Source organism: Cyrtonyx montezumae, unplaced genomic scaffold, assembly GCF_038088225.1.
Source record: "Cyrtonyx montezumae isolate F1298 unplaced genomic scaffold, pur_monq_1.0 scaffold_51, whole genome shotgun sequence".
Taxonomy (NCBI): Eukaryota; Metazoa; Chordata; class Aves; order Galliformes; family Odontophoridae; genus Cyrtonyx; species Cyrtonyx montezumae.
Genome location: NW_027072058.1, coordinates 8,040 through 23,600, shown reverse-complemented (window position 1 = coordinate 23,600; position 15,561 = coordinate 8,040). Strand labels below are relative to the sequence as shown.

The 15,561-nt window shown below is 58.1% G+C and overlaps 2 protein-coding genes across 5 annotated transcripts; both read right to left on the bottom strand.

The window, feature by feature from the left end:
• Nucleotides 1-6,903: 6,903 nt before the first annotated feature.
• Nucleotides 6,904-7,447, bottom strand: FAM174C (family with sequence similarity 174 member C). The gene is made up of 2 exons (XM_065748797.1): nt 7,203-7,447; nt 6,904-7,069 (listed from the first exon to the last, which is right to left on the bottom strand). Exons 1-2 carry the CDS (start codon nt 7,445-7,447, stop codon nt 6,904-6,906), a joined length of 411 nt encoding a protein of 136 aa, XP_065604869.1.
• Nucleotides 7,448-9,217: 1,770 nt separating this feature from the next.
• CIRBP (cold inducible RNA binding protein) lies at nt 9,218-13,444 on the bottom strand. Of its 4 annotated transcripts, none has more exons than XM_065748838.1 (7): nt 13,347-13,444; nt 12,692-12,800; nt 12,509-12,615; nt 12,027-12,165; nt 11,835-11,919; nt 11,639-11,706; nt 9,218-9,296 (listed from the first exon to the last, which is right to left on the bottom strand). In XM_065748838.1, the coding sequence occupies exons 2-7, from the start codon at nt 12,792-12,794 to the stop codon at nt 9,292-9,294; spliced, it is 507 nt and encodes a 168-aa protein (XP_065604910.1). In that variant the 5' UTR covers nt 12,795-12,800; nt 13,347-13,444; the 3' UTR covers nt 9,218-9,291. The 4 variants fall into 4 exon arrangements, with proteins under 4 accessions (XP_065604910.1, XP_065604911.1, XP_065604907.1 ...); XM_065748839.1 differs by having other exon boundaries at nt 11,639-11,703; XM_065748835.1 differs by lacking the exon at nt 9,218-9,296 and adding an exon at nt 10,436-11,217.
• Between the last annotated feature and the right edge of the window lie 2,117 nt (nt 13,445-15,561).

Genomic DNA, 15,561 nt, shown 5'->3' with positions numbered 1-15,561 from the left:
GGGATGCTGTCCTAACCCTCAGCCTTGCATGCACCGGGAGCTATGGCAGTAGGGAGCACCAGCAGGCCCCAGCATCCAGCCCCAGCACTCCTCTGACTGCACAGCTGCTCCTCGTAGGCAGCACCCATCCCTGCAGGGCATGCACCAACCACGCAGGGCAATGCCAGGCCCGCAGAGCCCACAGGGTGCAATGCCACACACGCACCAACCACGGAGTGCAGCGCGATGCATTGCATAGGGTGCAGTGCAACAGGTGCACCAACTGCAGTGCAACGCACGCATCAACCACAGGGTGCAATGCAACACATGCACAAAGCAAAGGGCAGCACGGGAGGGTGGGAGCACCCAGAAGAGCCTCGCTCCCCCCCAGGGTGCAGCAGGAGCTGGGGGGCCCTCCGCATCCACAGCAGCAAGGGCTGGGAATCTGCAGAGAGAGACGTAAAGGTGACTTCTCTCCGTCTCTCCTCCCTTCCCTCGCGTGCTCTTTCCGCTCTGCAGCGTTCAGTGCTTTACTGGGGCATTAAGAGGCAGCGTCTCAGGCTGTTTAGTGAAGCATTAAAGGGCCGTGAAAACACTCACACAGCATCTGAGCGCTGAAAGCCCCGAAGCATCCTCGGGAAGGCGAAAGAAAGAAAGAAAGAAAAATACAAGCGACAAACCCTGCCCGTTGCGCGAAATGAGACACGTTTGCGAGCACAGCGGCCGCCGCAGCACCATCCCACGGCTCAGCAGCGGCACCGAGGGCTGCAGCATCACCGCTCCCACCGCCGCCCATCACCCCGAGGCAGTGCCACCTGCCCGCACCCAGAGCACCCGGAGCTGCCACGCTCACAAAACCGCTCCTCACCCTCCTTCCTCCCCTCCCCCCACCCGCAAATGACGCGAAACGAGAGCCCCGCGGGTCCTGGGAGGGGAATTCCCTCCGTGTCGCTCTGAGGAGGGGTCAGAGGGGACCTGGGCTGGCGCCGTGTCCGTGTGTGTCCCCCCAACCCCCCCCCGGCAAAGCACGCAGCCCCCGGGCAGTGCTGGAGCTGGAGACCTCCCCCATGCGGGGGCCCGAATGCTACTTTTATTAATATATATACATATATATTCTTTTTTTTTCCTCCTCCTTTTTTTTTCCCCCTCCTTGACTCTGTTAAGCCCGGGGAAATATGCCCCAACCCCCTCCTCTCCTCCCCTCCCCCACCCCCTCCCCGCGGCGGGCAGTTCTCACACCGGCGGTGGGACGGGGACCCTAACCCCCCCCCCCCACCCCTCATTTCATCCCTCTTTTAGGCAGCTCCCGTTTCCAGCGCAGAAAGAGCTCTCTGTTCAGGTCTCCCCCCCCCACCCCCCCTCTTCCAGCGATTGTTATGTTAAAATCCCCAGGACATGTTTCTGCAAAGAATTAAAGGAGGGTGAGGAAGAGATTGTTTTCGTCGGTGTCTCGCTAAGTCTCTGACCTTGAGCGTGCATGGAAAACAAGAAAAAAGGGACTTTATGCTAATATCGCTCACTAAGCACAAGGGGGGAAAATAATAACGGCAAATGAAGATTATGAATGCAAATCAACTTAATAAAGAGACGGGGTCTGTGCAGGAGCCGTGTTTTGCTCTTGTACAGAAGACTCGCATTGTCTGGTTGCGCTGCACCCCAGGTCTAATCACTACAAATTATATCAAGATAGGAAAAGAAAAGAACAGGAAAGCTTTAATTTCCCAATTATGCCATTGTTCGTTTCCTGTGCCCGTGGTTCTGCTTTTCCCCTCCCTGTGCTGACGCAGCCCAGGAGGGCACCGCGGCCCCGCTGTCCGTTCACGCTTTCCTCTCTTTTCCATCATTTCTGCCCCTCTTTCCCATCATGTTTCCCCCTTCCCACCCTCCAGGGGACACTGGAGCACCCGGTGCAGCAAAGCCCAGGGCCCGGAGGGGACCTCACCCCCAACGCCAACGTCACAGCCACAGAGCAGCACCAGTGGAGCCAAACTGGGACCCACGGGATGCTCCCACCCACACGGCGCTGGGGACAGCCGGGGCTGCTCCTGGCACCTCGGCTGCTCAGCCCGTGCACGTGGAGCTCAGCCCTGTGCCAGGAGGTGGAGCAGGGCCCGGTGACCGCAGAGCAGCTCTGTGCCTCGCGCTGTGCCCCACGGGGAGGTAGGAATAGGGGGCTCCCCCAAAACCGGGGGCAGCTCTGTTTAAATAGAGAAGAAATGGGGTCCCAGCTCGATGCACATCCCGTGCTGTGGTGCCCAGCAGGGCAGCAGCCCCAGCACCCACTGCTGCCAGCAGATGCACATCCCAAACCCCCCACCAACGCAGGAGCAGCCCCCGCGTGGGCTCCGGGGCTCTGTGTCCAATTCGGACGGGAGCAAACCCCGCACCCAAACTGCACATCACTGCCGCGCTCCTGGCGGTGCCACGGCAGCACAGAGAGCAGCGGTGTTATCTCCCTCCCGCAAACAGCCCCGGCCCCCCCCCAAAACAACATCCACCCGAGAGCTGAGGCTCTGAGCGCAGCTCTTTAATCTCCAGCAAGCCTTTGACAACCTGTCTCGTCCCGGCTTTTAGCTGTGCGAGAGCTGCTCGCTAATGGAGCATTAACCTTGGAGAGCTTCTGCAATTACTCCAACACTAATTCTGACAGTTTTTGGTGTATCTGTTTGTTCTTTTGACAGGCAAAAGGAATTTCTTTTTAAAAGCTGTTTGATACATTTGAGACCTTCTGTCCACATCTCCCTTTTTTTTTTTTTTTCCTTTTTTTTGCTGCTGGATGTGAAGGTGGGGGAGAGGAGCGGAGGTGGGAGAGGCTGTTTTCCTCCGCACGCATCAGCGGAGGTGCGAGCGGAGATCTCTCCTCCCTCCCAGCCCCCTCCGCCCCGCGTTAAGTCACAGAAACGTTTGGTCTCTCCTGACCTCATTAGGGTAATTAGTAAACCTTTTGAAGCTGGGAGAATGGCTGCGAGCTGTGGGAAAGTGAGGAGAGCAAAGAGCTCTGAAAGGAGCGCGTGGGGGCAGAAAGGGGGAGAGGAGCGCCCGCAGAGCACTGGGGGCGACCTGGGGGGGTCCCAAACCTCCTTGAGCCGCCGAGCAACGGACCGTTAAGGGCTATTTTAAGTACACGAGCTTTTTCCCCTTTAAAAGAGCGAGAGTCGTTAACCAGCAGAACGCTGCGGTGCAACGGGCGCGCTCCAGCAATCGATGCCCTTAAAGACACCGAGGGACCCCCACGGCTGTGGGTCACAGCGAGGGGGCGTCACCGTGGGCCGTCACCACGGAGCCCGTTCCCGGTCCGCAGCCACAATCCGGATCACGAACCAAAGGGCTCCTGAGGACCGGGCGTTGTGCCCCGGCAATCAGCCCCGACGCGTTCCAGACGCTAATTAACACCGCCGGTAATTCCTGCAAGGCAGGGATGTCCCAGCCCCCCCCCCACGGGATCCCGCAGCCACAGGCTCCGACCTGCCCCCAACCCCCCCCCCCCCGGCTCTCAGCTTTGATCTGATGATGCAAAGGAGGAGAACGGCGAAGCTGCGTGCGTGAGCCGCCCATCTCCCGCGTGGAAGCGGGGACACCTTACACCACAGCGGAGTACTTTTATCCCCCGATGTAACTTGAAATTCACGAGAGCTTACCGGCACCCGGCGCGGCCCCGCTCCCATTTCAAGGAGGGAAATTTGCATCCAAAGTGTCAGGAGCACTTTATCTCGAGTTGGAAATAAATTCGCAGCAGATTCACACTGCCAACTCGTGTCTGCGAGCAGAATCCCAGCAGCACCAGCCTCAGCAATCCAGAAAGCATTGCAGAGTGCGAGCACACCTGCAGCAAACCCAGCGCACGCAGCTCGCAGTCATTAGCGTTAATTAGGGCTACTTCCCCCCCCAAGACAGCTGTGGAAACGAAGGGGCACTGAGCTCGTGCCCGTCACAGCCCGATGCATGCATACCAGGGCTCAAAGCCACGCCGGGTGCTGCCCGGCTCTGTCAGCTTGCTAAGCATCCTGCTTTATTCAACACACTGTGCTCCCAGGGACGGCCACGTGTGCACCAAAGGGTGCAGCAGCAGCAGGGCCGGGCTGAGCAGCACCCCGGGTGTAGGGCTGGGGGCAGCGGTGGGCTGCAGTCCTGCTGGGTGATGCCAGGCCCAGCCCAGGACGCCCTGCTCTGCACGGACCTGCCCTCACCCCGTGGCCCGGTTCCCATGCAGCAGGAGCCTGCAGGTGTACTCGACCCAATGAGGGCGTCTTTAAAAGTTGGGCTGGGCCAGAAACATCAAGGGCAGTGCAAACAAGTGCTGACAGGGCAGGGCGAAACGTGGCCAAGACGAAGCCGGGTGCTCCCCAGGTCGCAGCTCGCACAGCACAGCCCCAGCTGCACACACCCCATCCCCGGGCAGCTCGTGGGAAGGAGTTTGCTCCTCGAGGCACTGGGACACACCTTCAGCCTTCCACGGCCTGCCAGTGCCCGCCAGCAGCATGCTCGGTCTGTGAGTGCCATCTACAGGGTTCCCCAGCGCTGCCCTCCAGCACAGCCCACGCTGCTCCCAACCCTGGAGCAAACCCCACTCCCCAGCTGTACCATGCACCGTGATGGGGGGGGGGGGGAGGATGTAGGGACACAACCAGGAGCAAGAAAATGTGTACACACACAACGCAGCCATGGGGAGGAGGGGGTCACCCCTCTGGGGATGCGCTCGCTGCTTTGGATGAGCAAAGGGATGAAGGACAGGGAGGGAGGAGAGATGAGCAAGCTGGAACAAAGCGTGAGAGCACTGGGGATGGACAACACGGAAGCAACACACGTCTGTAACAAACACACGTCTGTAACGCACGTCTGGATAGAGCCAAGGAGGGGGTGGGGGGGATGCTGTAAACAAAAGGAAAGTAAAACAATCGATCGATGCGGGGCTGGTTGCTATTTAAAAATAAATCAACCATTGGAGCGGGAGGGTGAGAGCTCAGCTCCTCGCTCCTGAGAGCACAGACAAGGCAATGCACTCGAGTGCTGGTTTATTGACTTCTTGGCAATCTGCTCAGACCACGGGTCCATCTCCAGCACTCTAATGCTGCAGATCCCATTCCGCTCACACGTGCAAATGAAACAAAACAGAGGTGCGTTATCAACAAGAGAGCCCCGATGCTCATATCGCTCTCAGTCGATCTCATTAACATCCGCAGACACCCAGTCGATTTGCCTAGCAGCTCGATATCAATAAGAGAGGACTCGATATGGCCCTCCAAGAGGATCAGAGAGGCAATTATGTAAACTTCTGAAATGAGGCTTTGGCTCAAACAACAGTGATTGTTTCCAGCAAACTCCGCAGCATCCGCTCGAGGTGCACAGGAGGAGCCCGTGGCTGCGCAGCACTGTGCTCCCATCCTCACCCCTCTCCATTTGTGCTGTCAGCTCTGGTCCCGTTGGCAAACAGATGCACGCGTGCTCTGAACCCACATCTGTGTCTCTGCATCCATTCTGTACAACTATTAGCAGTTCCGAGACCCGTGCTGGGCTGCTGGCAAACGCTGGCACGCAGTGACCAAGGCTGCAGCAGAAGTAATTGCTCCGTGTTGTGGACACACAGCAACAGCTCTGTCCTCAGAGCAGCTCTGGTTTGTGACACGCACCTCTGGTCCGTAACATGCACCGCAGTGGCCCCGGGGGCTGCAGCAAAGCATGTCAAAGCATGCTGCTCCACAAAGGTGTCCCTCTGCCCCACTCTTACTGGGGCTTCATCCCTTGTCCACACAGGTCCGGCCCAGCGCAAGGAGCCATCGCTCCGAAGGGATTCTCAATCCTCACCGTGAAGGCAAAGCCTCCCAGCTGTGCTGGGGGAACTCCTGCGGGCATTTCTCCCAACAAAGGCACTATAGTGTGGGGCTGAGGGATCCGGCTCCGTACCACCCACCCCCGCTGCATCCCGTCCCCTCGGGGCTGAAAGCTGCAAACAGCAGCACTTGCAAAGCAGTTTCCATCACTTCAGCTGCCGTTCTCCCAACAATGACCCTCTAACAACAGCCGCAGAGCACCCGAGCACCGCACAACCGCCGCAGGGAACGTCCCCTGAGCCGAGTGATGGGACACAGCCCCAGCACCTCCTCCACGACGTCTGAGCGGACCCACAACCCCAGCTGAGAGCTCCCGGCTCTCCCATCCCTCGCACAGCAGCTCGGGGTGGGGTGGGGGGACGATGCGCTGCAGCCCCACAGACCATCGCATACGTTCTGTTTGCAAACATATCTTTGTTTTATAAACCCACGCGAGGATTCGTCCCGCCCCCCTTCCCCCCCCCCCCCCCCCCCACGCTCGATGCCGACCCCACCATCGGGTGCAGCTGATTGCACACAGCTCTCCAGGGAAGGAGATCAGGCACTGCTGAAGGAAGAGCTGAGCCCACCAGGTCCGGGCTGCTGCTGCAATCCTAAATCAGCCCCATCCGGGTGGTGGGCACAGTCCTGCAGCACTCTGTCACATCTTCCTGAGCATCACGTGCACCCTTCGCAGCTCCACCTCTCCCCACCAAAGAGACGTGTGAAGGTTTGGTCCCCTTTCCCCTCCCCAGCTCCCAAAGAGTTTGTGCTGTTAATTAAGAGTCATTATAAGCCACGATAAAAAAAAAACCTCGAGCATCGGAGATTCGGGGTGAGGTCTCGCACCCCACGGTCGGTCCTGCTGTTCCCAAATCATCTGCAAACGAAGAAGAAAAAAACACAACAGCCATCGTCAGCGTGAGCACAGCCACGCTCAGACTGCACCCAGGGGACACCCGCCCTCAGCTGGGGGAGGGGAAACCCTCCGGAGACCCAAACCTAGGGCTGTGCCGGCTCTGAGCTCCTGTAGGGCCGCGGGGGTCTGACCCCAAAGCGCGTGGCAGCGCAATAGGGACACGGAGCCACGCGGGACGCGGAGGACACGGGATGCCACTCACCGCCTCGGGTTCTGCGTCTCAAACACGGTGTCCTCGTCGCTGTCGAGCGAGGCCATCTCCACGCGCTCGTCGTAGCTGGGCAGCAGCCCGTACTTCTTCCTCTGTGGTTTCTTCCACCTGAAACCGGCGCTGGGCTCACGCCTGCGTCCGTCCGACCGGGAGCTGCGGGGAACCGACGGGTTAATTGCAAGCGTTAATGAACAGGCGGGGGTGAACAGTACCCACGGGATGGAAAAACACTCGAGGATGGGGGGGGGGGGGGGGGGGCACACACACACACCGGTCCCGCACTCACCGCAACGTCCTCAGCACAAAGTAGAGCGCGGCCAACGCGGACAGAGCGCTGACCACGTACACCGTGCGCCGCAGCACCGGCAGCGCCGGGGCGGGGAGCAGCCCCGAGCCCGTCCGCGTCCCGTTACCCGGAGCCGGCCGCGGGACCTCCGTGGCGTTGGGGGCGGCGGTGGAGGGGACGGAGGACGCGTGCAGCGGTAACAGCAGCAGCAGCAGCAGCACGCGTGGGAGATGCGGGCGCAGCATGGCCGGGACGGAGCGCGGTCCCGGCGCAGGAAGGTGCGCGCGGAGCGGGGCCGGGCGCGGGCGGAGCTGAGCGCGGCGTTCCGGGGCTGCGCCGTTCCGCGGCTCCCGGTCCCCGCCGGCACCGTCACACCGCACCCCCACCCCGGGACCGACCCCCGCCGCAGCGCCGAATCCCGGGGTCTGCTCCCCGTAGCCGCGCTGTCCCGGTCCCAGTCCCGGTCCCCTGTCCCGATTACTCCATCCCGATCCCCCATCCCGGTCCCCCGTCCCGATTCTCCTGCCCCAATCCCCCGTCTCGGTCCCCTGCCTCAATCTCCTGCCCCGATTCCCTCGCCCCAATCTCCCGTCTGGGCCCCCTGTCCCTGTCCCCTGTCCCGATTACTCCATCCCGATCCCCTGCCCCGGTCCCCCGTCCCTATGCCCCCGTCCCGATCCCCCGCCATGGCCCGATCACCCGTCTGGATCCCCCTCCCCGATCCCCTGCCCCGATCCCTCGTCGTGGTCTCCTGTCCCGATCCCAAGCCGTGTCAGGACGCGAGCGGCGCGGCAGCGCTCCCCACGCCGACCCCCAAAGCGTTCCTCCCTTCGGTGAAAGGGCTCGGGCAGTCCGGACTCAGCGTTTGGGGCAACAGCAGCCCTTCCAGCCCCGAGCTGGAGCAGCCCCGCAGGGCTGGCTGCCCCCTGTGCCCCCCCCCGGGGGTCGGGGTTGTCATTTACGCAGCGATGCTCCAGGAGCAGCAGTTCAAAGCAAGGCCGCTGCGTTTAAACGTCCCACTGAGGACCATCAGGTCCCGCAGATAACGCTTTGTAACCACGCGCGGTGTGAATGGGTCTCAGCATCGCCGCTATTTACATCAGAAAAGGGCTCTCCGCTCCCCCTCCCCCCCCCGCCACGCACTTAACATCACCCCCACTAACACGGAACCCCCCGAGGGCTGAGGATGCAATCGCTGAACACATCATCCCCTCCTCCCCCCCCCAAAGCACCGCCCCATTCCTCCTTTTCCCCTCGGGGTTCCCCAGCCCGGCACCGCTGTGCCCCAAAAGCCTTCGCAATGTACTTCTCATCCTCCCCGAAAGGCGGCGGTGCTTTTTCAACCCCACCCCCACCCCATGTGCGTGGAGTGGGATGCCCCCCCTGCCCGGGGCCCACCACCCATCCCCCCCAGCTCCCACGTCCTCACCTCAGGCTGCTCGCCCCAAAGAAATAACCGACAGGGGGGACCAGGGACAGCTGCAAAGCCACCAACCCACTCCTCCCTGCAGACAGAGCTCTGACCCTAAGGATGCCTGATCCCAACCACCCCCCCACTCACAGCAGCCCCTCTCCGTGCTGGGTTGCACACAGCAGGTTAACTAATCCAGGCAGAATTCACCACTCGTGTCTACCCCCCCAAAAAAAGCACTACGAAGATTTCTGCTTTCACATCGTGGTATTTTATTCCAGCTTTGGTTGGCCTTACTGCTCCGACTGATTTACGGCTAAGAAATCAAACAGCTCCCCTCAAAGCTCTTCATCTCCACTCCTCCCCAAGGCCGTCCTCCTCCTCAGGTCTTCTGCAAAGCTGTTCACTGCTGAAATAAAAAGCAGATGGTGACTAAAAGGTGATTTAAAGGCTGAGTTCTGTCCATTTTAACCTGCTCAGGTCCCACCACCGCGCCGCAGCACTCCTCCATTAGCAAGGCAGCCTCCTCAGCTCAGCAAACGCTTTTGGGGTCGAGGGGCGGACTGCAAAGAGACGTTACCTGGTTTGCAAACTCCGGGTCGTGCTTCCCTGGTAGCAACACTGCCCTTCCTCAGAACCCCTGGTCAGCTGCAGAGCCCAGCGTCCACCTCCTCCTCTTCAGCCTGCCAAAGCAGAAGTGCATTAATAATAGTATCAGACAGAGACTTTTCGCATCGCCACCCGCCTCCCAACACAGGTCACGTCAGGGTTTCACAAGCCATCGCTGAACCCATCACATCACAGAAGCACAGTGTGGGAAAACTGTTCCAGGGCTGGCTGCTGCCTTTGATATGCCAGCCAGTGTATCATTGGATCCCTAAGCAGAGAGTTAACCACTTTGACATGGCTGCTTAGGAAGTGTGGGCTATGGGAAAAAGTTAATGGCAACAAGTAGGATGGCAAAGAAAGCTACAATTAAAGTGAGCAACTTAATGAAGGCTAGAAAAGATTCTCAATAGATGAACACATATCAAGTCAAGGAATTCGGTTTCCCATCTTGCTTCCGTACCTACTATAGCAAGACATGACTGCATGCCCAACTCTGATCTGTGGAACTGAAGTTGTGCCACAAGCCAAAGGTTGCATACGGCATGGGTTAAAATTTGTCCATCCGTTGACCAAAATTGTCAAAGGAATATTTCACAGGTACATTAGACTTTCAAAATGAGCTCTCAACAAGAGGAAGGATGCGGACATGAGCAAAAGGAGTTACCTCGAATTACAGGACTATTTCCACATATGAACTAGCCAAGAGAGCAGCTTTCGTCTCAGAGGTTTCTGTTGGAGGCACAACACTTCTTTTCTCCAAGGACACTGCAGTTTCCATATGCTAGCAAAGAATTCTTAGAACTTGTAAGGCAATGACAAAGCTAGCTAATTACGGCGGTTACCGACCATTCAACACTCCAGTAACTAGTCCAGTTACCAAAGGGCTAATTCTTCACTACAGCTTTTCAACGCAGGACACTTCAGTATTTGCAAAGCAACATCACTCATCCTCACTACCACTGCATTCCCTCAGCTTGCAGCATCACAACACCCGAAGGCATTGGCTGTGCTGTCAGCACTCGGCCTCGAGACAAAAATTTAACTGTTCTTATGTTGATCGATTCACATGTCAAGACCAGCTTCAATTCTAGCAGCTGTTCAATGCTCTTACACTATCTAAGTCTTCTCTCTCCTCTCCTCTGGCATCTTCTACACACACTGTTCATCTTCAAGGATTGTGTTGTGCAATGAAATGTCAATGTCAGGAGCAGAGTTCATTTCAGACGGTCTTTTAATAGGCTTCGTAAAGCCAAAGAAAACTGTATACAAGAATCCTTTACCACTTCAAATACAATATCAATGGAATATGCATATTTCTTCCAGTAAAAAAGGACAATATAAATAAACATTTGCAAGAACCTCTTTTTATGGTAAGTTTGCAAGTCTATTTCTGGGTAATTTACATCGTTACAACAGTAAAAATACCGTTATGCAGGTTGAACATACAAGCAAGTTTCTCTTTAGATATATCAAGGTGGTTTGCCTTCCAATTTGTACCCAGGCTGCATTCCTACCTTGCTACACTAAAGGAATGTTACAAAAGACGAAGGTAATGCACTTAAAAAAAACAAAAAAAAAAAACCCAAGTCCACAGCTTGTTCAGCTTCTAGTGAACGTTGAATTAAAGGTCCTTTCTATCTCAAAAGAAACTGAATTGGGGCCCCAACTTCACGACTTTAAAAGAAAAAATAAAACCCAAAACTAAAAACACCTCGGCTCATCATGAAGTGTGAAATAAAATCAGAAGTGCTTTCAAAAGAAGATTAAAAACACTTGAAAGCAGAGCTTTCCTAAAGAAAAGTCTCATCAGACCATCTCGTATCAGAAGCTGTCAGGCTGTGTTTGACAAGATTAGAACTGATAATACTACAAAAGTGAAAATACAAGGAGATGTACTACACAATAACGTTTCAGCGAAGCTCCAAAAATCTTTATAAATACAGCCATTGGAAGGACGATCTTGAGTCAGGAAGGATTTTTACTCGTTGTGTGTAGCTGAGGACAAGAAGCAGGCACAATTGTAAAGGCACTGAAGCATAGACAAGTTCCAGCATTTTACTCCCTTGCATTATTCCAGAAGCTACAGTGTGCTACACCGTAAGAGAACTCCCCCACCCTTGAATAAAGTTTGTTAGGGCTTCCGAGTTTTGGCTTAGTCTCAAGCTCGAAGAATGTATTTAAAAACTTGCTTTGCCTTAGATCCAAGCAACTCCTACACATGCATTACAAATTAGAAAACTTAAAAACGGCACAACCACATCCACAAAGCCTGACAGATTGGCTCTTACGGGCAAGAACAGAAAGAGGCACAGTCCAGCTGAGCCTTAGAGCATTTCCAGACTTCAGAACAGGGTCAGAAGGTTTAGAGAGTTCCTACAGCAACGTATGCATCGCTCCCATTTGAACCAGGACTTACCGTAACTGTCGTAGCTGTCTCTGTAGGATCCTCCTGAAGACCTGTCACCATAGCCACCTTGACTCCTGCTGTTGAAAACATTCAGGTGCTTTATATTTGCTCAGCAGCCTCTACAGTCCGCTGGCATCGCTGCCTGTCACGCAGCAGACACCGAGAGCTCCGTAACAAACGAGGCTAGCAGCTGTGACAGCATTACCTGCTATTATAGTAGTCTCTGGAGCCGTTATAGCCCCCACTTCTGGAGTCAAACCTGCTCCCGCCGTAGCCTCTGTCTCCACCTCCTGGAACAGACACCAGGTTATGGTTTCCCCTCCAGCACCCTGACTGATGCCATCCATCCCCCCCCTCCTCCCCCCCAAAGCAGTGCAAACCACTCCTGTGTGCTCACCTCTGGAGAAGCCACGGCCCCGACCTCTGCCCCCTCGGAAGAAGCCCCTGCCCCCGGTGGATCCCCCTCTGTAGCCTCGGGATCTGTTCTCTGATGATTTTCCAGCTTGATCAACTCTGATCTGACGGCCATCTACAGACTGACGACCAGAAAGACACGTCAGCTCATCTGCACTCCCAGTGAAGCAACACCCGAGCTGTGACACCGGCGTGTGCAGGTTCCCACGGGACGGGTTTTGTTCAGTGTTGCAACCGAGCAGAGCACGCAGGCAGACGGGCCCTCCAGCATCACACAGCCACTGTCACAGCCACAGCGTTACCCAGACGTGCAGTAATGCACCAGGACTGCAGTAAGCCACGCTTCCCTGCATCCTTTTCTGCTGCTTCTTTGCAGTATTTATCCCTTCCCTCGTGGCTTCGAGCAGCAGTGCACCTCCCAAGCTTATCCCATCCCTTATTAAGGCAAAGACAACAGCTCCTTACCTTCCCGTTCATGGCCATCATCGCATCCTTTGCATCATCTATGTTTTCAAACGTCACGAAGCCGAAGCCTCTGGACCTCTGCGTTTCTCTGTCTTTCACCACCACGACTGCAGGAGGGAACAGCCGCCGTCAGCCGCCGCTCACAGCCCCGCACGACCCCGCAGCCCCGCACCGCGGCCTCACCTTCGGAGATCTGCCCGTACTTGGAGAAGACCTGCTCCAGCGACTGCTCGTTGGTGTCAAAGCTCAGCCCTCCGACGAAGAGCTTGCCCTCATCTGATGCCATCGTGACCTGCCAAGTCAACGAGCCTCCGCTCAGCGGCTCCGCCGAGCTCTCCCCGCCGCCTGAACCGCCGCTCCCCGCGACCACCGCGGCGCCGCGCTCCGAGTCCTCCCGGCCGCCAGGGGGCGTGCCGCCCCGCCCGCGGGGCCGCGCCGCCCACAGCGCGCATGCGCGCCCCCACAGGAGGGCCCCCGCCACGCCGACCCCCGCCCGGAGAGAGACCCCCGCCCCTCGCCCGCCCCGCCCCCCGGCGCAGGCGCAGTCCGACGCCCCTCCTCCCTCCCGCCGCCATTTTGCACGGCAGAGGCCCGTCGCCATTTTGTTTCCGAGGCGCCCCTCAGCGCTCGTTTGGCCCCGTCCTCCCAGCAGCCACCAGACGGAGCGGCTGTACCGCACAACCCGCGGCCGCAGAGGGCCTGGCCGTGCGCGGTCTCCCCGCTCCGGCCCGAAGCGCAGCCCGAACCCCACCGCTCCGGGGACGCGGAGCCCTCGAGGCCGCGCTCCGAGCCCCTCCCGGCCGCCCGCAGCCCGCCCCGCGCGCCGCCGGGCGCTTACCGGTGTGCGGAACTGCAAACACCACGCACTACTTCAAAGCTTCAGCGCGACGAACGGGGCGGCTGGCGGGGCGGCGGCTTATATACTCCCGCGCCCGGTCCCGCCTTCCTCATGAATATGCAAATTAGTCATCGCCGCTGGGCGGAGCGAGTGACGTCACCAAAGCGCCGCCGCCGCGCCGCCATCGGATTGGGCGGCGGCTTGTTGATATTCATGAGGTGCTAGGGGAGGCGGGAGCGCGAACAAAACCCCGGCGGCCCCTCCTCCCACGCGGGGGCGGGGCGCGGAGCGCGGCGCTGATTGGCTGCGAGCTCCGAGTCCGTCGGCCGCGGGAGCCCCTGTGAGGAGGAAGGAAGTGGAAGCCGCCGATTGGCCGCCAGCCGCCCTCGCCCCGCCCCCTGGCGGTCGGCACGCCGAGTGGGCGTGGCCACGCTGCCCCAGTTTCGCGCCCTTCTCGGCAATGCGGTGCCTGCAGACAAAGGGGCGGCCGCCATCTTGGGCAGCGGGACCGGTTCCCCTCCGCCTTCGGGTCAGAAATGGTTCGTGTTCATGAAACAAAACCTCAGCTCCTTTAACGCTGAGACGCGAGTCTGAATAGGATTCGCCTCCCCCCTCCCCCAAACTGCGGCCAAGAGGAGACGGAAGAGCCCTCATGGGAGGGGGGGGGCATCTGTTGAGTGCATCCGAGGGAAGAGCGGAGAGCAGGCCCAGCGCTTGGGAAGCGTTAAGTGATGGTCCCTACCAGGACCGAGGGCTGCGGGACACGGCGGCGTACGGGGCTCTCCTGGCTGAGGAGTTGTCCCCAAAAAGCTGAGGACACAATGATGATGACGGTTTCCTTCCTTTGGTATCAGCAGAGCTGCTCCGTTATCCAAGCTGAGATCGCCTGCGCTGCCCCACATCTGCTGTTCTCCGGAGGTTTCTCCTGCTCCAGATCTGCTTGTTCCCTCTGACCCACTCCGAGCTGCAGCCAAAAACAGCACTGGGAGCAGCTCGGCAAGTGGAGCCCAGCGGATTCTGCAGCTCGTTAAGGCAGCTAATTGCACCGTGAGATGTAATGCGTGTGTCACCCCAGCAAACCTCCCTGCAGCAGCAGCTGGCACCGGCACGACCCTGCTCAGAGCATCCCAAAGCACTCCTTGGCACAGCGAGGACACTGCGAGGTCACAAAGCACAGGAGGACAGAGGGACTGCAGGCACTGCTGCATCTGTTGCATCCTTCAGCCCTGCTCCTGCCCGCCTTGGTCTCATCCATTTTTACTTTTTTATAAGCCTCCAGTGACAGATTATAGCACCAAACACGGTCTAAATGATACTCACACCCCAAAAGCAGCACATCAACCTTTGGTGCCACACCGATGGCCTCCGTGAGGGTGGGAAGGAGCCGCCATGGGCACTCAGAGCCCTGCAGCCATAGCACAGCTCTGGTTTACAGGAGCTCTGCAACAGTGGGACCACAGAGGGAAAAAAACCGTCCACTTGGCCAAGTTCATTCTGCACCCTGACAGCACCTTCCGAGCCCAGGCCCCTCCCCCCACACGGAGCTGTCCCTGCACTCCTTGTTCCTGCTGGGAACACACAGGCCAGACCCACACAGAGCCCTCCCCACGCACGGCCCCCCCAGGGCCATTCCCACTCCCACCACCAGCACAGAGCAAAACGCTGTGCTGGTTCTGCACACAGAGCTCCGGCCCCAAAGCCCACAGGACAAAAAATATTCCCTTCTCTCTTACTACCATCCCCCGGGGAGTTGCTTATCCAGTTTTGCAGTAGAGAAAAAAATAAAAAAATCAAAACAAAACAACAAAAAAAAAGAACAAGAAAAAAAAGCCCTGATGCAATCCCACCGTTGCCATGGCGAGAAGTGTTGCTGCTGCATTTCCCTCTGTGATTTACTGTGACTGGGACTCACTGCGTTACAGCACAAAACAGAAGCAAGCAAAGGGATCAGGGCTCCAGCAAAGCTGCACAAAGTCCAGGTGGGGACCCAGAGTGCCAGGACACGGCTACGCTGCTCCGGGCTCTGCTGTTCCCCTCCACCTCGTGCATTCCCCCCCCCCTTGCCAAGCAGCCCTGCAGCAAGCAGCGTACCCAGAGCAGGGCCCCGATTTGGGGACCCACAGCCCCCCAGGCTGAAGGATACACCCCCAAAGGATACAGAGCTGCTGCGGGGATGGGAGCAGGACCTCGAGCGGGGCAATGGGGCTGCAGGTGG